General features: G+C 31.8%; 2 protein-coding genes across 2 annotated transcripts; one reads left to right on the top strand and one right to left on the bottom strand.

Annotated features, from left to right (window-relative positions):
• The first annotated feature begins 3895 nt into the window (after positions 1–3895).
• Positions 3896–4894, top strand: LOC110686989. The gene has a single exon (XM_021863624.1). The coding sequence runs from the start codon at positions 3896–3898 to the stop codon at positions 4892–4894; it is 999 nt and encodes a 332-aa protein (XP_021719316.1).
• Positions 4895–9834: 4940 nt separating this feature from the next.
• LOC110686920 (probable beta-1,3-galactosyltransferase 14) lies at positions 9835–21747 on the bottom strand. The gene is made up of 7 exons (XM_021863534.1): positions 20739–21747; positions 16783–16935; positions 16623–16705; positions 16425–16524; positions 14594–14707; positions 13257–13399; positions 9835–10398 (listed from the first exon to the last, which is right to left on the bottom strand). Exons 1-7 carry the CDS (start codon positions 21098–21100, stop codon positions 10319–10321), a joined length of 1035 nt encoding a protein of 344 aa, XP_021719226.1. The 5' UTR covers positions 21101–21747; the 3' UTR covers positions 9835–10318.
• Positions 21748–22732: the final 985 nt, after the last annotated feature.

Genomic DNA, 22732 nt, shown 5'->3' with positions numbered 1-22732 from the left:
CGATGTTTTTGCATTCGATGATTTATATTGTACAATTTTTTTTATAATTAACGCCGCTATGAATCGGGATTTTGAATCTTATTTCGTTTTCTCCATCCACGCACGAATGCTGGTCTTCTCAATCGGTTTCTTCATCGATGCACGACTGTAACTCTTAATTTTGTGGAGAAATTCATCGATTGTTGCACAAAATTGTAGGACGTTGAAGAAGGTCGATGAACATTGATGAACTACGAAGAACTTTGATGAAATTTTTTTTTATTTTTGTTTTATTAATTTAATCTTGTTTTTTTATTTAATTTAAAAACTGAATTTAATAAATAAATTTCGAAAAATTATAAAATGAATTTTGGAAATACAGTAATTAAATTTTGGAAAAACAAAATAGAATAAAAAATGAATTAAAAAAAGAAATTACCTAATTTAAGGTTTGACCAAGGTTTTAAAAAAAAGATAAAATCATCCAATGAGATTAAAGTATAGTGGTAGTCCATTTAAAATGGACCATAGTAGAATTTTCCCAAAAACTCGATAAAGTGAAATATTTCTCCGAGGCAAACAAATTGAATAAGTATAATATCATGTATATATAAAATTTGGTCTACTATTAATTATACTAGTATAAATTTTTCAATCTACGTAGTTAGAAAAATGGGTAGTATTTAGTCGGCACAAGGCATATGTAACGAATGCCCCTTGTCCCCCACTGCAAGTACTGCCCCATTTCGTTTTTATGAAGAAAGCAATGTACAATTGTACATTTATTGTACATGAAAATGTACGATATTTCCAATGTTTTATGCGACTTACAATTTTATTTATTTGTTTAAATTTGTTTTTATGACGTCGTAGAAGTTGCCTTCGAGAAGTTGGACCAGCTTTCGAAATATGCATGAGGCTTGGATTCAGTTCTCAGTCTTCTCACCAAGGTTCTAATTCTTACTTACTAATTAGATAATTTATAATGATGTATGCATTTTGACAAGTAATAGAAAGTTTTAATTGAATAATGCCATGTGATATCTACATTTGAAAATCTCCAAAATCATGAGCACATCTTGTGAGGAAAGGTAGATGACCGTTACACTCTTGCCCGATTGAGCGCGAGTACAAGTGATTTTTGATACGTTTGATTGCCTTGTTCGGGCGGATGTTCGCCCGATGGGGCACATTAGTCCGATCTAGTGCACATGCAAATTGAGATTACATATCACTCTCGCGGTCTCGCCTGGTCAGAGGAACCTTTCTCGATCAGGCAAACCTCATTCGATTGGGCATGGATGCGCATCAGCAGACGAATGAAAATGAAAATGTTATGGGCATAAGTTTTTATGAATCACCCAAAAGTGCCTTTGAGTGATGTGATGTGTAACTTTAGAAAACGTACTGGTGATAAAATGTACACCCCGGTTGCACCGGAATTGGTAAAGAGAAGAATGTGTAGCACATCACATGCGCACATTGGATATTGGATAGCATAGGCATGAGGGCATCAAAGATGGACATGGAGAGAGACAACTTCCAAACCATCTTAATTCATTATTCATATTCACAGTCATATTCATATTATTATGGGCTCCCATATTCCCTTTATTCTTTTGTATGGCCACAGAAATAACACTTAGCACATGCCTACATTTTTAGAGTCAATGTGGTGGGTTCAACTATTTTCTACATTTTTATTTTTATTTTGTTCTTTATTATTGTTGTTGTTGTTATTATTTTTAATGTTATTTTATGTTCTATATATACAATATATTGTCATCAATTAAAGTTTATATACTCATTGAAAGATCAATCACTTTGTAATTGCACAATCTCTAATACATCTGACCATGAATATTTTCAAATATGTGTAAATAAAAATTACTAAAAGTTGATATTTAGAGAGTTTACATTGAGAAATCTACAATTAGGGGTGTTCGCGGTGCGGTTTGAATAGATTGTGATTTTTATGATTGTGAGGTTACATTGAGAAATATACAATTAGGGGTGTTCGCGGTGCACCAAACCGTAAAATTGCAGTTTGTGATTTTTTTTTCAAACCGCACTTCTAAAAAAACCGCACTGCAAAATGCGGTTGATGCGGTGCGGTTCGCGATTTAACTATATTTTAAAAAAATTATAATTATCCTTTTTAAAACAAAACTTTTTTTTTTATTTTATGATTGTAAATTTATAAATTTTTGAGGGAATTATAAATTTAAAATTCAAATATTAAACTTTTTTTTTTTCAACCTTTAATCAACTAACTAATGTGTGGCTCAGACAATGCTCTGAGTTTTTTTTTTTTTTTTTTTTTTTTTTTTTTTTTTTTTTTTTTTTTTTTAAACCTTTGTAATTGAATAGACAAGTTCATTCTTTATTATTGTTATGAAATATTTGTGGATATCCATTATCCTCCCTGTATCATTCCGGAATATTCTAGATTTAGGGTTTATTGTTATCTAAGTAAACCCTAGTTATATTGTATATATATATATCCACATTCTATGGAATAATAAAACTGATCTATTCTCTCTTAATCTCTCATATTTTTTTTCCTTATTTTATAACACGTTATCAGCACCATTGCTCTTGGATCTGAAACAATATTATTGATTCATATGATCAAGAGCATTACTGCTTCTCAAAACTACCCAAACTCCAAAACAACTCTCCTCTCCTTCGACACCCTAACTCACTTTCACTCATAGACTAACAGTCCCGCAGTCCGTGACGGCGTGACGCGTAATCAGGTCGTGGCCTCCGTGCTCCGTTCTCTGTGCTCAACCGATTAGTTTATGGGTTTATCTGAGGTCAGAGTTCGACAGTATTAAGTTTTGATTTTAAGCAATTTCTAGCATTACCCGTTCTTTGTGCTGTTTAATTTGTTTGTTTTAAATTTATGATGTTGCCCTTTTGATTTTAACACCCACTTAATGTTGCTAGTTGCTCTTTAATTGTTGTTGTTTCATGTGTGAAATCGTTATTTTAATTGTTCAACTAGAGTAAAGTGTTGTTCTTGGCATACTGTGTTAGTTTTAGTCCGGAAATTCGAGCTAAGAAATGTGTGGTTGATTGATTATAGTTTATCTGAGGTGGAATATTTGTAACGAATTGATAACGAAGTTTTAATCATTAATTTTTTTTTTTGTTATAATATGGTACTCATCCAAGAATTTATTATATCCAAGAAGTTTTAATCATTAATGCTCTGTATTTTGCTTCGTCTTCTGCTTTCGTCTTTCTTCGCTTATCCTATGTCGCTGGTTTTGTGTTAATCGTCTTGCATAATTTGTGATTGGGATCGGGATCCTGTTTAATCCATTCAATTGGTTTGATGATTTTGGGGTTTTTGATCGTTTTCTTTGTTGATTGTTACTGCTTCTTTTGGATTGATCGGTCTAATATTTGCGGGATATTAGTAATGAGAAAATATTGTATGTTTTATTGGGAGTTTTTATACATTATCGAGAATAATACGGTTAACAAAATTTTTTTATATAGAATTTTTTGAGAAGTGGATGTATCTTTACAGTGTATTAATTAATAAGCAAGCTTGTCATTGAAATGCTTTGAATCAATCATTGCGTGCAAAGACCTTATTGATACATTACTTTTTATAATCCGATTACATACGTATTTCCACAACTTACTTGTCCCAAAATAACGTTTTTGTTTTTTATAAGGTTTATGTTTATTATGGTAAATTAAGGTTCATGTTTTGTTATGATAATTGATTAGTAGACTTAATTATGGTCTCATGAACAATAACCTTCTCAAAGTTCAATACGCAAATCTTGTTATAATTACTTACTTGAAATTAGTTATCTTAATTGAAACTTGGAGTATATATATTTATTATACCATCTTAGTTCCTAATTTATAATATTGTTTTATATATCAGTGAATCATGTCAAAGCTTGCAAAACTCAAATTTGTTGCTCTTGATATTACTGGAAACAACTATCTGTCTTGGGTGTTAGATGCTGAAATACACTTAGATGCAAAGGGACTTGGTGATACTATTAAAGAAAACAATACTGCAACAAGCCAAGATAAGGCTAAAGATATGATATTCCTTCGCCATCACCTTCATGAAGGCCTTAAGACTGAATACTTGACTATGAAAGACCCACAAGTCCTTTGGAGTAATCTAAAGGACAGGTATGACCACCAGAAAACTGTGATATTACCAAAGGCTCGTTATGACTGGTTACATTTAAGATTACAAGACTTTAAGTCTGTGAGTGAATACAACTCAGCCATGTTTAGAATTACATCACAATTGAAATTATGTGAAGAGAAAATCACGGATGCAGAAATGTTAGAAAAAACATACTCTACTTTTCATGCAAACAATGTTGTCCTGCAGACACAATACCGTGAAAAGGGTTTTACAAAATATTCTGAATTGATATCTTGTCTCCTTGTGGCCGAGCAAAATAGTGAACTATTAATGAAAAATCATGAATCACGCCCAACTGGCTCTACTCCATTCCCTGAAGCGAATGCGACATCCCATAGTGGGAAAGAGAAAAAGGCTAGAGATCACGCCAGCAGTCGTGGTCGAGGTCGTGGTCGCGACCGCGGACGTGGACATGATCGTGGTCGAGGTGGTCATTTTAGAAACTCATACTCTCACCAGAAGTGGGACAATAAAGATGGAAATAAGAATGAGAAGGATAAATATGAAAACATATGCTACCGTTGTGGAGGAAAAGGCCATTGGTCTCGTGTGTGTCGCACACCAAAACATCTAGTAGACCTTTATCAACAATCAATCAAACAGAAAGGAAAGAAAGTAGAAACAAATTTGGTGTATGAGGATGGCGAAGGTGATTTTGATTACGGTGATAAAACTCACCTTGAAGCAGCTGATTTCTTTCCTAATTCTGAAGAAAATAATTGAATAAATTATGATACATTGGCGAATAAACACTATTAATTAGCTTGCATTTATTTTAGAATTTTATCGTAGTACTGTGATTTTATGCTTTATGGGACATTTGTTTTTGGATATTTTTATGTTTTCGGATATTTCATTATTATTATTATCAGTCATTTATTAATTTAAGTTATTTGGTTTAGTGAATCTTATTTTAGTTCCTTTAATTCTATTAGAATATTAATTTGAGAATTTATAGTATAAAGGTTCGTATAATTGGGCAAGAGGAACGAATATGAGTCTTATAAGAATTATTTTACTTTGCTATACATACATTGATAAAAGAATTTGTGACTTAGAAGGTGCAAGAGATTTAAAGGTAGTTGGATTAATTTAATGCCCCCACATGCAAGGATTAGGGGGAGATAGTATTTATATCATTATTTTATGTAATCCTTGCACATAAATAATAAAATATATTGATGGTCAGTTTGGTACATACATTAACTTAAATATTAATGTTTTAATTAATAAAAGTGGTCACATGTTAATTAATATATTTCAAAATGATACCATCCTGAAGATGGATATGAATAGATGTCATTAGCTATATACCTTTATAAGTTGCTAATGAACCTAAAGCACGCCTGAAGCGTGGTATCCGTAGCCGAGCCCAATAGATTCCAAAGATAAGAATATTCAAACAGGAAAAGAGCAATTATTGACAATAGTAAATTTGAGGAAGTAATACGTTTTGATAGACCTTTATAAGATATTATATTTAGTAAAATGGATATGTACCATGATTATATAGAGTACTCTAGAAGAGTATAGAATTATCCAACAAGCTTAGCATGTATCAAGATTATAGTCAAAACTCTAGCAGAGTATAAAATTTTGGATCAAGTATTAGTTGATTGTCTTGCCAATTATATAAAGAAACACATTTTGGTGTTCTAATATCACATCATATTATGTCTCATAAAGTGATCACCTGGAAAACTAACCGTAATATAAAATTGGATAAATGATTGGATGTGATAATTAAATTAGGCCATACGGGTTCAATAAATACCCGTTATAGAAACCTGAAGTTTCATTTGATAATGTGCTGACACTCTCTCAATGTTAGATATATGAAGTGAATTGAATGGCAAGACATAACATTGAGATTGAACTATATTTGGATTCTGATTTTCAATGATTTGTGTTGAAGAAAATTTCAAGAGATAATATATTCGTTCTGAATAAATTTTCATACGAATAATAGGTGACTAGAAGTTCACCAGAATAACTTATATGTTATCACATGTTGGTGACCAAAAGCTCACCAAATACAAGTTGTATGAGAAAATTCTGAATATTTAATTAGTATCATACTATCAAGGTTTCTAGTGATCTAGAAAACCATCACCTAGTAGAATTACAATCAAGTTTATATTTGTATAATAATTCTTTTGATTGGGGATATTATATGTCAGCACATAAGAAGTTGGAAAAGAAAGAAAAACGTACAACTGCACGACACATGTCTCCCCATTGACATTGATCTCCGGAAGAGAACATATTATAGAAAGTGTAACAATAAATACACATGCAGTGTAAAGTTAATGAAGAAATGATTCTTCATTGAAATTGTTCTCTAGAAGAGATAAAACTTGTTTAATACAAATCTTCTGAGATAATTATTTTGATTGTGATCCTCCCGATGAAAAGAATTTTAATTTATATACTAAGTTGGTATAGAATTAGACGCCCCTATAAATGAGATATTTTACCAACTTAGGGGGAGAAGAATTAGCAAAAGTTGGAAAAATCGGAAAATATAATTGATGATCCCGATAAGGTAGTTTGAAAAGTTATATGCCAACTTTTGTCTATATATTATCAAGATATGTTGCACATTTATGATTTGATTTGTATTTAGTTATGACTCATGTTGCATAGCGTTGAAGATACTTTTTGGTCATATTATGTGTATACATTGAGATAAAATCTTGCCAATTATACTTGAATCACTACACCTGAAGTGCAGGTTGTATGATCGGTTCCAAAATAAAAATATCTTTAATGGATATGATATATGGCAAGATAGTGCAGTTAACACTAATAGCGTAATAATATATAAATACCATAGAGTATGAAATACCCTAAAAGTGGTATAGATATCTGAATTATTACAATATATGGCCTATGATGTAAGGAAGTTATGATGGTACCAATAAGAAAAGTATTTAGATATCATAGTAAAATAGCATGCGAAATGTACGTTAAAGGAATATTATGATACCGGTATACAAGGGAACCGATAAATAATATGCATATGTATGATAGAATGGACTAGTGAATAAGGGATCTGAAATATATATGTCCATTTTGATGTCAACATAATGATAATGATCAAAAGTTTATCATGGACTAGAAGTCCAATGTAATATAGATTTTTAAATCCACACTGTACAGTGTCTTGCATTATTTTGAGTCCTATGCATGTTTATATGCATAATTCATAGGTTAACGGATTGTTCATTACATATGTTAGTAGTTGTTAGATGCATTACTTATTGTATATTTTGCTTAATATGTTATCATGTTTTATATATCTCATATTGCATGCATTAGTTTCTATACAATATTTGTGGTGTATGTGCATGTTCATTCAAAGTATAGTAAGGCATATTTACAACTTTGATGGAAAATTAGAAAGACATATTTATATTCCAACGGGCTTATAATTATGATGAAATTAAATATGACGTTGATCTAATATTATTTATGAATCATGTAAGAGAAGTTCCCGAAGAACGTATATGCAACGTATTTATAGCCCTACAAATTTTATATCTTGAATATTGCAATTATTATCAAACTCTTGAAAAGTCTATGTGACTACATCATTGACTTCTCAACCTGAAGTTTGAGCATATGAAAGTTAGTGAGATTTGCTTTTGTATTTGCAAGAGAGCTATCGTGTCAATTATGAAACGTCTAAGGAATATCAATGGAATACTTATGCGTGAGAATGTTTTCTTATGGTCCAGAAGAACCATGATTAGCGTATCTAATTACATGTGTTATATTATAATTCAGATGAGATTGAAGAACGACATTAATAATATCAAGTTTTGTCATCAAATTATTATTAATGAATGTTTGATCAAATAATGATCATCGATTTCTATTATTCACGACCTCCAGAAGAAGGCCTAACCGCATAAGTTTAACTTTTAAAATAACTTTATTCAAACAGAGGTTTGGAATGATGTAGAGATAAATACATGTATGGTGAAATGAAGACACTTCACATGTTCACTTGAAGACTTGAAGATGCAATTTCAGTTTAGGAGGATCGAAGACCAATGAATGATATTTTACTACATATTAGAAGATATCCATCTATATTGGATTCATTGTTGCAGCACTAGAAGATCTCAGGTTATGTATTCATCAGGGGGAGAAAATACGCGCTGCACTCTTTTTCCCTTGACCATGGTTTTGTCCCACATTGGGTTTTCCTGGTAAGGTTTTTAATGAGGCAGCATCTCGAGCGTATTACGAAGAATGTTGTACTCTTTTTCCTTCATTAGGTTTTTTTTTTATCTCACAGGGTTTTTCCTAATAAGGTTTTAATGAGGCACACTCTTCGATAATGGACATCCAAGGGGGAGTGTTATGAAATATTTGTGGATATCCATTATCCTCCCTGTATCATTCCGGAATATTCTAGATTTAGGGTTTATTGTTATCTAAGCAAACCCTAGTTATATTGTATGTATATATATCCACATTCTATGGAATAATAAAACTGATCTATTCTCTCTTAATCTCTCATTTTTTTTTCCTTATTTTATAACAATTATTTATTTATTCGTTATTGTTTATGATTTATAATATTTTTTTTCATTATAATTTTGAATAAATTATTAATGGAACAACTATTGATTAAATATACAAACGTGTTCTTGTTAAAATAATTATATAAACATGTCCTTTGTTTATAATTTATAATATAATGAAAATAAAGACATAATTATTATCAAAATAATTAAATAACTAAAATTAATTTATACCAATAGCTAATTTTTCTTGCTTGTATGTATTACCTCGATTAGCATAATAAACAAATAATAGGATCGGTTTTTTTTAAAAAGAATTTCAATCATTAAATGTTCAGATCTCCATCTAATCCATATAATATATATTTATGAGTGGACTATAAAAACATAATTAATATATGGATGAGATGGTAAGACACCTAATGCACATTTTTTGGGTTATGAGTTCGAATCTCATGATAAACGTTTTTAGGAACGTTTTTTAATAGATAAGTATAGATAGTCAAAGATTAGCTCATATATTTTGGTTCTTTTATATTATTTTATAAAAATATAGTATAAAAACCGCAAAGGACATTAAAGTGTTGCTTGCGGTGCGGTTTGGTCGAACACGGTTTAGTCATTTTCAAAAACTATTTCGCAATTTTCAAATCGCAAACCGCATTAAACCGCAATGTGAGATCTAAATTGCACTGTGTACATCCGTATCTACAAAGATCTCACATGCATGCTATTTTATACTATCTTATAAATCCAAAAAAAAAAAAAAAAAAAATTAAAGTTATTTTAATTTTTCACCACATGAATAGTAAATGAGTCAAACTTTTAGATTGGAAGTGATATGAGTTTTGTGTAAAAGCACTATATTCCTAGTTTTCTTTTTATTTTCATGCACCTTTAGGAGTTTCATGCGTAGAAATGTACCAAGTATAATTCTGACCATCTTTGGGTAAAGATGAAAAAAATAAATCAACATTTTAAAAGTATGTATCAAGACGAATCTAACATGACTACTACGCATATTTTTGCTTGTGTTTAGATTGTATTATAAAACAGTGCCAAAGGAGAGCGAAAACAGTAAAGTGTAATGATCTAAATGCCGCGGAAATTAAAGAACGGAGAAAGCTATTTACGTAGTACTAAAATTGTCCTTTATATCTGAAAGTAACAACGGAGTATAATTTTGGTTAGAAAGTTGAATGATGTTACTACTGATAGACATATTAGACTGTCTCTTACACAAGACATACTCGAGCTAAGGTGAAAGTCTGTTCTATTATGCACCTAACAAGCATAAAGTTTTTCCCAGATAATGGGGGTGTAGGGGGTGGGGCGAAGAAAGTTTAATGACACAGATCAATGCATAATAACTAGCTAATTCACAACAAATATACATCTCTCCAGTATGTATGTAACTATGCTACTGTAACCGCCTCATCTGCTTGTAACCAATCAAACTAAATTTAACTTAAGTGGGGAAATATTTGCAGGATGAACAAGAAAGAAAACAATAAAAATTGAATAGCCGAGGGATATGTATCATGAATGCTAGGGATACAGATAACAGGTAATTGCAAAAAAGCACCTTCAAATGAGCAGAATTGAGCTAATGCTATTCACTGGCTGTAGTGCTACCTGAACATTCTTCCATCTTATGCAGTTCCAGCATTCTTGCTTCAGGATTACAAAGTCCTGTGTAATGAATTTTAAATAATAATCAGTAAACTATTGGGTTTGAACTTGTAGGAAATGAAGGAATCATTCACGCATTTTGAGGAACTATGCAGAGTTAGATTTTCGAAATGTCACTAGTAATCATCTACAGAGCTTTTAACAGGAAAAAAAATGATTATTGGTGGTGATTGAACGAAAAAATTATACGTTGATACTCCCAAATCCCAATTATCTTGATATTAGACATTATGAACTCAGATTAAAGCCTGGGTTCACGGTCATTTTATATAACCATAGTAGGGATTATCGAAGTATTCCCTCCATTTAAGAAAGTTCGACTCATTTTCCATTTTAGAATGACCATCTTACTTTTGCTATATTCTATCTTTGTCAACTTATAAACACCTTATCACCTTACCCCATAAGATACATGACTTTACACATTCTCTTGTTCTTATTATTAATCTTTTTTAATTGACTTTTATTTTCTTACATCCACTCACCTATTCCAAAATTTCCTAAAAACAAGACTTTTGAGTCAAACATCTAGAACTGGAGGGAGTATGCCTTTTCAGTTAGAGTTTAAACACCAAAAGTTGTGATTGGTCTTTACAACAATTTAAGAGGGCCATCTCTCTCTCTCTCACTTGTAACCACAGCACTTCAAAAACCCAATTTCTAACAATTTGTTTTCAAGAGTGTTTGTAATGCTTATACATAGCCTTTTTTTTTTGTTTTTTATTTTTTTTTATGTGCAATAACATATATTAAAATAACTACCTATACACATAAAATAACTACCTATACATTTTTTTTTTTGATTTTTTTTTTTTTTTTTGACAGAGGATCAATAACTACCTACTACATAAATTTTCTAAAGGAACTAAAATATTCAAAATTCATCGTAATGAATATGTATCCACGTTCTAGTTACGTTAATTTTTACAAATCAATTTCATCCCATCTAAAATCGATCCTCCAATTATTTATTAATATTTTTCTCAGGATACATGAACACACATACATTCTCTTTTTGCAACAGATTTTTTTATTATCCCTCTGCATGATTATTACCATCAACATAACATTTTCACCTTCTTTTCATTGTTGACTCTATATAATATCCAATAGCTTAAGAGATACTCCCTCCATTTTTAAATACTTGCTCCATTTCTCTTGGACACGCATGCTGATACTAATCTTTGATCACTAATATCTTTAATTATTAATAAGTATAAATTCTAAAAATTGAAAATTAATAATCTATTTATTGATATGATTCCAACAAGTACCCATAAGACTATATTTTTTCCTATGTATAAATCTCAAACATTAGTCAAAGTAGAACAAATGAATAGTGCAAAAAATAGAAATGGAGCAAGTATTTAAAAACGGAGGAAGTAACATATGATCTTATTTCATTGTGCCAAATTTTTTTGTGCCCTTCCCATTTATTTAAGATATATAAATAGCAAAAAATAAGCACCCATTAGAACAATTTTTTTGTAAAAAAACTTGAGTGTTTTCTTAATAATCATGCACACATAATAATTTATCAGTTACCACTATGAACCACCCTTAATTATTTTTGGGTAAGAATGCATAACTTATTCAACTTGATAATCTTACTAATTAGTCAAATATGTGTGTAACCTATTAATAGAGCTTTAGGAATCAAAACAAAGAACAAAATACGAAGTAACCATCAATAATCGCAAATTCTCAACTTCTTTGATATCCAATACCAATGGCCACTAAGGGCCTGTTCTCTTCAACTTAATCTCATTTCAGTTAGGTTCAGTTCAGTTCCAATCATTTCAGTTTAGTTCAATTCAGTTTCTAATTTCCTTCTCTCATAAACAATTCATTTCAGCTCTATTCAATTCAGTTCGGTTCAATTTAGCTCCAATCAATTCAGCTTAGCTCAACAAATCAACAGGCCCTAATATTGAATATTATCATGGTTGGGATTATTGATTTTCTATATAGGTCCCCTTTGGCAAAAGTAGCGGTAGCGGGTAGCTATTAAGGTAGCAAGTAGTTGTCAATTAGTGCCGAGTAGAGGTTAGCTGTCAAAGTAACGATTGATAGTATGAGTGTTTGACAAAAGTAGCGGTTGTAATACTAAAATATATCAAATTCATATAAATTTTGTTTACAAAGTAATAAAAAATTGTCAAACGCTACCCGCTACTATTTTTAACGTTTGAAAAAAGCTACCTAAACGCTACATCAATCGCTAACTGCTACTAAACCCACAACCTTGCCAAACACTCTCAAATTTTTTGTAGAAGTGTTTTGATTGGTCAAAAAGCTAACCGCTATCTCAAACGCTACAACCAAACAAGGCCATAATTATTAATTAATATTTTTATTATCTAATCACAAACATTTAGGATTCTATTTTCATTTTATTTCAGATATCTTGTTATCACAGACAGGGATAGAATTGGGTAAAAGTTACATACAGGAGTGTGCAGTTGAGGAACACAGCAACTTTAGTAGATGCTCCCACATAAATTTTTCATACGTAAAGCATGAGTGGCCATCCTATTTTCATTCATTGATGTTCACTAAAAGATTACTAGTTCTCTATTGTTTGCACCTATTTAAATTAATAAATTTACTGGCTGAAAATAAGGGGAAAGGAAAACTATCAAAGTAGGCCTGGCGCGATACACAATTAGACATTCGTTTTGGGAAATCCTAAAAGAGAAATTAGTCACTTTAGTGTGAGAATTAAGATGAAATGGTGATGCCAAACATAGATTACATCTGGCATCCACACAAGAACAATGCTTGATATCCAATATCCATAAGCAAAAACATAGACATAATAACTTTAAAAGTTTTTAACTGATAAGTAGAGGACATACCTGAACATTTGGGTATATCCCAAACAGCAATGGATGTTGATGTACACTCTCGCGCGCACAACTCAAGATTGTTCTCATGATTTACATTCATCGCAAGCATCCATGCTCCAATCGTGACATCCTCATTGCTAAACATTCGGAAACTGCAATTTTAAGCGATACAAATGCGTTAAACGCCAATCATATAACTCATCCATAGGTAGCAACTCATTTTTATCACGTATCCTCCCTCTTAGCAGCAATGGGTGAGCAATGATGCCCACATAAATTTAAAGGTTAAAATCCTGAATATAGTTAAGGTCATGTTAGGAAAGTTGGACCCAGCCCCAGAGCCACTGGGGACAGGGTCCAGGTTCCTAAAAAATAAGGACAAAGTCCTGAGATAGGGAGGAATGTTTCCAGAATCAGTACCAGTTGTATTATCTTCCACTAGAGATAAATAAATTTATATTTAAGGAAAAATGCTATTGCTTCCAGAAATTACAAGCAAATAGTTTTGCATTTGCTTTGACTTCACAGCATGTTATTCTACTGTACTAAGTATAAACTTAAAATAAATCTAACATACAGCGATGGTCATGCTACAGTTTTAGCCTTCAAGGTCGGTAAATTCATAAAACGGAATCAAAAATGCTTTAATGTTATTCCAAGTTTGGCATTGGATCTGGATTCTAGAACCGATAAGATCAATTTCTGGTGTGGGCTTGAGGTTGGATACCAACTATCTAAACTTTTTGCTTATCCCCACTCTAAAACTTGATTTCAAGAGGAAAGAAATGTTTGAATAAGAGGGAAAGCAAGTTCCAATTTATGAAGGAAGACACACTAGCCTTTGTACAGCAATTGTGTTGTATAATAACTTATAGAAAATAGAATTTCCCCTTATCATGATTATGAGCTCACCAAGAAACAGAAAAACCTGGGAGACACCATAAGCTTGCTAGGTATCAATTTCAACCTGATAACGTGAATTCTTGGACTCATAATTTAGGGGTCTAATTCTACAAAAGGGATCACCTGTCCTGTATTTTCAGTGGGGTCATATACACCACCTGAAATGGTTGTTGGTCCACGTTAATCAAATTACAGCCTGGGATATATTGATAGGGGACTTGGAGCAATGATCACTTCCAGGTGTAAATTTAATAAGGTTTGAGCTGGTCTATTTTCTGGATGTACTGCCCTTAATTGTCTATTGTTAAGATAACGAGATCAAGATGGATCCAGGCCTCCAAAAATCAGACATGGGTACTTTTAGCATGATGGAGTCTATAAAACACAATTGCAAGAAAATGGGAAAATGCAACAATTACAAGTAATTTACAAAGCAAACTTACCTGTCATTTCTCAAGGCAACCAAGCTTCTGACAACTTTGGCTGAAAGTGCATAAATTGGACCATAGGCATGGAGAAAATACTCTGAGCCGAGAAGATAGGACATGGGTTCATACCTGCATGTTTTAAGTCATCGAGATTAATAGACCAAAGACATCCAAGAATTAAACTATTAATGAGGGAAAATCTAGTAGGAAGAATTGTGTTGGACTTCTTGGACTATGTTAGGTTTTCATGAAAACAATTATGGCCTAACACTAAGCCAGTGTAGTCGGAAAGAGAGCAATTATGCAACAGATCAGTAAATTCTTCCTTTTGATGTAGTTCAACTTGATAAGGGTTGCCTAAACACATCAGGCTACTAAGATCCTGTTGGTAAAAAGCACAATTAGGTAACTTTTTTCATAATACCCAATTGTTGCGTATTACATTTTGTAGGGTTTTTTTTTTTTTTTTTTTTTTTTTTTTTTTTTTTTTTTTTTTGCCAAACAATTCTTTACTCAAAAAAGGCTAAAGTGTTCTGTACTTGACTTGTTAGTTCTATTTCTTTACTTATGCGACATAAACTTCTTTTTCTTTTATTTTCAGGTAATCAGGTGACTACATAAACTTCTCCTTTTTCTTTAATTTTCAGGTAATGAGGTGGCTAAGGAGAGATCCCCGCCAAAGATTGTTGATCAATTCATCATCTAGTTTTATTGCTATGGATAATTGGATATCCTGTTATTGCAATGTGTTACTCTCTATAGTTAATTTTGATTACTCAAATTCCACAAGTTGATGGGTTTGGTTGGATAAAGAGGTAAATGGATGGTTTTCTAGAGATAATCCTATGCAAACTGCAAATTATATCTCACACCTAGAGGCATGCACATGCCGTTCTAAAACAAATACACTTCTTTTTCTAAGATAAATATGACTGAAAATAGATAGATTAAAAATAAAATATGAAATACTTTCATAATGAGCAGCTTATATATTCATTGGGGCATGTTTAATTTAAATAAAGTACAAATTACTAGGAGTGCCATGATCTCGGGAGAACCCTATCAAAATTGCTAGATTTTAGGTATTAAATTTACAAAATGCTAAGGTGTTTCAGATATGGAATTATTTGTTTTGAGGACCTTTTTCTGATTTTATCTATCTAATTATATATTTTAAATTTTGCCAATTAGGGGTAGGAGTTTATGTCCTTTAATGGATGAGTTTGAGACTTGGACAATCATTATACGTAGTGCAATTTATACTGTCATTCAACAAGCATTTTTTAAGAAATCAAGTGCAAGATTGTTAAAAGAAGACACTTCCTGACTATGTTGAGCTTATTAAGGGCATTCAAATATTAAGTGCTGAAGAAGCACCAGATCGTCTAATTACCTATCAAAAAAGAATCATACAATTAACTATACATGTAAGTTTGACTCCAGATGAGAGTCAGCTCTAATTCACTCGTTTGGGTTCTCAGATAGATAAATAAATAAAAAAAAAAAAAAGGATATTACCTTGAGACTGGAGAGGAGGATTTCCTAATAATGTATCTTACAGTCTTCCAATATTCACAATAGGTAGGAAGTAAAAACTGTGAATTTGGTTCAGTTTCAATATAATAATTGGAAAATGTCCCACGTATATCAACAAAGTCAAGAGACTAATTAATTGAATTATTAACAAATTTTCGAATATAATATCAAGTGCAGACTCAGATGATGCTAGAACATGGTTTGTGTGAATGTACTAGGAATATATATTTAAAAACTCAAATTATGATGAGTAACATTAAAAATAAAAGTTGTCAATTGTAACAGCAAAAGGAAAACATCAAGTGCTGACCATTTAAGCTTTGGACTGGTGAAGACTGGCCCCTTTTTCATGCAACCTAAATAAGTTTGAGGATCAGACCGCTCTTTTGCCAAGAGGAGCGAAAGGCGATCTGTCAATATGTAACCGCAAAACTAAGTAAAGAGTCTAGATGAAAAAAACATGTATTGAGCAATCAAGAAGTCCAAAAAATTAAAAATAAAAAAATACCTGGCTTCAGATATATGTCATCATCTGCTTTCACATAGAACTCAGAATCATACAGAGCATATGCAGCTTTGAAAAATGCTAACCTATAAGACAACTGCTGTGAGTGGAACCTCAATTGACAGGGACACAATAAAAGATCTTGGAAACAATTAGCACTAACGTTTTGTAGGGGAGCTTACTGTACTCTTCCACTATATCCAGCAGAATAAAGTCATCATGTAAGGAAACCTCCTTTCTAAGCACTGACATTTTCCACTCGGCACTTGTCTTGCCTATGATAAACCTGAAAGCCAGACCAGTGGCTTCTTCCAGTCTGCAATCAAAGCTTAGATTTTAGAAGGCATAACATATCGGCAATAATTGCACACAGTAAGCAACTTAGCCGGCAACCAAAGTAATAACCAGCTATGAACTTTCCACAGACAAGTAATTTCATTAAAAGCATCATAGTTCACCTTTGAAAAAAAGTAGATAGTCATAAATTGAGTAACATTTAAAATCACTACAGATCCGACCCCTTTTGATCAAAGGATACCAAATTCTCATGGTACTTTTCTCTTGCAACTACAGATATACAATAGGATGATCCGTTTGATTCCAATATAATCACTAAAGAACCGACCCATTTTGCTCAAAGAATATCAAATTCTCAGGGTAGTCTTCTCTTGCAACTACTGAAATACAACAGGGTGATCAAGGTATAGTAATTTTAAGAGGTGAAAATGTAATCAAATAACCATTTCCATTACAAAGTGCTTGGTATGGAAGGTAGGGTAACACATCCCATTTCCTAAAGGTAACTATTACCACATACTTCTTACCTCTCTCAACCCTAAAATTGTTTCTCTCCTCAATCCTCAAGTTGATAGTAGGGAATCCTTTCCTTCGGCATATTTAATAACTAATAATGGTAACACTTAACATTACCCTTTCCTCTTATTATTATTTACATTCCATTTCCTTTCCTAGGTTCATACCAAACATGCACTAAGAATTATAAAGAACATAATAGGCAATTAAATAAATAAATTTAAAAAAAAAGTATATAATATCAATTGATTTACTTGTATATCTTCAGTAGTGTTAATACAATGGAACAAAATGCAACGAAGAGAAAAATTTTGACAAATTCTTTACATAATAACTACATTACTTTGTACCCTAAAATACAGAAAATGTCTTGACTCTGAGAATCTGTTAATTATGTTAACAAAATATGATTGATATGCGTTCACAATTAATAGATTCCTCATCTGCTCAAAGGGTTCTTGAAATTTTTTATTTTAATTTTAATTTTGTATTAAAAAAAAAACATTAATTGGTTGCAGCATTCACTGGTTGAGCCTAAAATTCATTTTATTAAATTGTATCTCAAAACATTTAGAGCATTATGCCACAAAAGGCCTCTAACTGGAAATACAGATAAATTCACAGTAACTTTCTGTGGTTTATTTTATAGTACAGTTATACTATAATTTTTTCCCACAACTGACACAAACATGAAATTCAAACTATACATAAAATTGACGAGGTTTGGTAGCATTATGAAAGAAATGAATGCAGCATGATATATTCCCATAAATTTACTTTGATAACCCTTCAAGATTGCAGAGTACCACATATTGCACACACAAGGACACATCATAAATACCTACTTGCACAAAAGAGTACCATTACACTACTGAAAATATAGCATTGGTGTTTCATCTATCAATATAAGTTGTGCATATTAGACGATATAAGAAAATCTTTTGTGCATTCAGGATGTGCATAAATCTAGCATGATAAGCATTACTCTTTTTTCCTAATCGCCATAGGCCATAGAATTTGAAATAAATGAGAACCTTCAGAGATACAAGTTTCATCTAACAAACACCAATGAGGCAATGATTCTAAATCAAATAGGGAATTAAAGCACACATGTTTTAGTTCTTGAAAGAATGGACCACTAACTCCTTCAAAGGAAATTGTTAGCTTCTCCTTTTTATTTTTTTTAATTATTATATATATATAAGTGTTAAATTTTAAACTTACCTTAATCAGCCGTTTTAATTTAAGTGGTATGCTTCCTTTTTTGGCAAATTAGTAGACTTAAATATCATATCTATCCTCTCATAGTCCCCACTGCTACTTTTTTTTTTTTATTATTTTTCTCCTCACAATTCCCTTACTTTTCAATAAACTAAAAAAACTATTAATATCACTACTTTTCTTATTAATACCCTAACTACCCCACTTACTTCTTATTACAAATAAGTCAATTAAATATTTAAATTACCTAAAACTATGTCAGTCAAACTGTAACACTTCCACTACTTTTCACTAAAATTAAGATACAAATGTGAGAGTAAAATTTGAGGTTAGGCTAACTATCTTACTAAAACCTGACTAATAATCTTCTAGCTCAAGCGAGCCACCCACTAAAAGGATTCCCAACAGAGATATCATGAACCAACCAGACCAATATTACTTAAAAGGTAATTAAGTCACATCGATCCAAACGTAAACTAAAGCTTTATAGAGCTAGTGCCTAGTGTACGTCAAGTTGCTTGACTGGTTAAGTGGTAAGTCCTTGGTCTGGTAGTATGAAAATTGACATAGAATAAGAGCATTGGACCAAACACACCCAAGAACAAATACCCCAAAAATATAGGACACAAGGAAGCTTTGGGTATAAGCAATATGTTCATAAATTATCCAAAATATATATTTTTAAAAGAAGGCAAAAAAAATCTTTAGATTTGTTCTTGTTTTCAATATATTCATCATCATAAGAAGCTTTTGATAAAATAAAACATACGACGTATAATTTAAGGTGTAATTATAAATAAATTTATATAGTTTTTTTGACAATTTTCGTTTTCAATATATTCATCATCAAAGAAGTAGAGTAGCCTCCCATTTTCCTTCCAAATCTTTTTAACAATGGAGGAATTTGGTTTAATGAAAGATAAAGGAAGATAGCTCCATTTCTTTTCCCTATATCTTATCCAAATTAGAGGCAATGTATCCCTCACTTTCCTTACTCTCCCACTTCCTCCAAAATCTTCTCCAAACATAGTGTAATGGTTTCAGAAACACAATAAATTACAATCATAACAAGACCAATAAGGTGTCGAAGACATATCCAAGGTGCACTGGTATCCAATATGCATTGCAAACAGGATACAAGTTTTCCTACAAGTGTCCACCTATATAAGTCTGAGGATCTCCAATGAGCATCAACATTTTTCTTTGAAATTTGTAAACCAAGAAATAGCTATGCAGAATGACCCACATAAGGGATCCACGGTGGGGCAATACAAACTAGCTTAAGGCTTAACAGCGTATATATTTTCTGCAACTCATAAGCAATAGAAAAAGGAACTCAAGAGTGAGTTTCCCTACTATAGAATCCTAAAATAATGTTGCCCATAGAACATCATCGTCATAAACTCAGACACCAAACGAATTGACAAGGCAACAAACACAATAGCAACACCGTCATCTAACAATTCCAAACCCACTAATCCAGCAAAGCTAAGTATGCTGTTACTCTAACAATCCAAACACATCAAGAAAATAGAATCAACCACAAATTTGCTCGCATACTTATCACCTATAAGAATTTCCGGTTCTTTGCATTCGTATACATGTTGGTGAAAACCTTACCCCTAATCAACAATGCAGTAGAGAGACTATCCAAAACTTACAAGTTCCCCCGCGATTAATACTCATGCTCACAGTGTAATTCGAACTAGTAACAAGACAACTCCTACATCCAGACAAAGGATATATTTAGTTCCTTACCAACCATGTAGTAGAGAGACTATCCTGAAATTATAACTTGATCCGGATTTAATATTCATGCTGATAGTGTAATTCAAATTAGTAACATGACAACTACATCCAGAAGGAAGTATTTATTCCCTTAACAGTTTAACAACCATGTAGAGAGACTATCCAAAAATTATAATTCGATCCGGAATTAATAGTCACATTGATAGTGTAATTCAAACTAGTAACGTGCATCCCGACAAAGGAAATACTAATTTACAGGAAGGATCAAATCACATACTCCATAATACCAATAATCGAACAAAATGAAAGATTAGATTATGGATTAAAGTATTTTACCGTTGTAGGCCATCACGATCAGATGGCAACCAAGTCTGGCGCAAAGACCGTCGACGACCAATAGATCCAAACCCAGTAAAAATCCCAACAAAACCCATCACTTTATGCCTCTTATTCTTCACAACCCCATCTGAAATACCGCCATTACTATCATCTGTTCTTTCCCAAACAACAGAAACTATTTTGGGTTCGATTGAAGTGCAATTTTGGCTAAAAAGAGACCTTGAAATTGCAATTAAACCCAAGATTAACCCAATAATTCCAATCAAAAAACAAAAGATCTGAACTGTTGGTTTTCGAGAAAATGAAAATGGAGAAGAAGATCGATTGTGGAAGATTTTAGGCCCTTTTGATGAGGGCATTTCTGGGGTTTTGGAGGAAGAATTTGGGGAAGTAGAAATGAGAAATTGGAGCTATAAAGTGGACTACCCTTATACTAGGATTGAATTTGATGAGTACAATGAAGGATTTGAGTTGTACTCAGCTGAAACTTTGTTTAAAGAAGAAGGTGACAGTTACTTTGAATTTGATATATTGATGTCCTATTTTGTTGCCTAGATACGATGGGAAGGAGGGGCGTATGCTTTTAAGTTGTTGCGATTTGAAATTATTATGATTGACAGATTGGGTGGTGTTTTTGATTCGATATGGTGTTACTAAATTTTTACAAAAACTTTTGCATGTTTCCGGTTTACAATAATTTTATTTTACATTGAATATTTTGCGAAAATTGACTCTATTTACTTACAAAAGCGTTTTTTTTTTTTCACAAATATAACCCCTTTTTTTTCACATCAGTGACCCACAAAGGGTACCTTTTTCATGTATAAAAGTTGTCATTTTTACCTATAAAGGTATCCCTACTTTTACAAAAGTGGCTCATATTAATAAGAGTACATTAACATGGAAATTACTAACATCAAACTAACAATGCAAAACAGAGCGTGAAAATCAAAAAAAAAATAAACAACATAATCAGTATCACACACACACACAAAAAAAAATGAAAATTGACATACTAGAGCAGCAAAATTCAAATTTTCAAACTATAAATAAATGCATGTAGATCGTCTTCAGCAAAAGGTAGATTGGGAGTTTTCTTCATCGTGTTTACGAGTAGCAACTAATTTGCAAATTTGTTGAAAATTGAAGAAATAAATTCGTTAAGGAATTTAAAACAAAAGGCAAGAATTAAATTACATCAAACTAAGATAAAACACAAATAAATGAGGAAATAAACTTGATACTACGTGCTTGAATCACTAGAGATAAAATCGAATAGAGAGGAGAGAGAAAAAACCAGAAGATAGAGAAAGATGGTATCCAAAAGAAAAAGAAATGAAATGAGGATAGAGAAAAAATACGTAACGGCATCAACACTCGTGGTATAATTTTATACCACGATGTAAAATTTATCCAAAGTATGATAATTTTTACTACAATGGCGGTGTAAAAGTATACCATGAAAAGTTATACACCATCCCATGGTAAACAATTACTTTGATCCCCGTGTAATATAAACCAACCAGGTCACGGCTTGTGGCTTGATTATCATGTATCTTTTATATTCTTTTTTCAATTGCATTTTAAGAAAAAATTATAAAGTAAATAATTATGAAAAAATTACCATGGTTCATAATTTTTCAAGACCTACACATAGACACCCATATTCATATAGTTTTATATATTTTTTTCGAATTCGTTTTTTACTACCTAAATTACTTATTTTATTTAATTAACTTTACAAACATTAATTAGTTATTTCCAATATATAATAAAATAAAATATAATTATAATTAAATTAATTGTATAATTAATAAATATAGGAGAGAGAAAATGTGGTGGCAAACTTTTTTTATACCATGGGTGGGGTGATTTTTGGAGAAAGTATGTTGTATTGTGGTATAAATGATGTGGAGGATGAGAAAGTGGTAAAGAGAGGGATGGTATAAATTTTTATACCATGAGTGATGGTGGTCTAAGAGTATTGAAGT

Source organism: Chenopodium quinoa, unplaced genomic scaffold (genome assembly GCF_001683475.1).
Source record: "Chenopodium quinoa cultivar QQ74 unplaced genomic scaffold, ASM168347v1, whole genome shotgun sequence".
In the NCBI taxonomy this organism is placed as follows: domain Eukaryota; kingdom Viridiplantae; phylum Streptophyta; class Magnoliopsida; order Caryophyllales; family Amaranthaceae; genus Chenopodium; species Chenopodium quinoa.
The sequence above is the reverse complement of the archived record's forward strand: the minus strand, read 5'-3'. Positions and strand labels throughout refer to the sequence as shown.

Coding starts and splice junctions, on each gene's coding strand:
- LOC110686920 (XM_021863534.1), bottom strand. CDS start 21,100: ATGCCCTCATCAAAAGGGCCTAAAATCTTCCACAATCGATCTTCTTCT. Junction 14,708..16,424: donor ACCAGTCCAAAGCTTAAATG/GTCAGCACTTGA, acceptor TAAAACATGCAG/GTATGAACCCATGTCCTATC. Junction 10,399..13,256: donor GGATATACCCAAATGTTCAG/GTATGTCCTCTA, acceptor TTCATTACACAG/GACTTTGTAATCCTGAAGCA.
- LOC110686989 (XM_021863624.1), top strand. CDS start 3,896: ATGTCAAAGCTTGCAAAACTCAAATTTGTTGCTCTTGATATTACTGGA.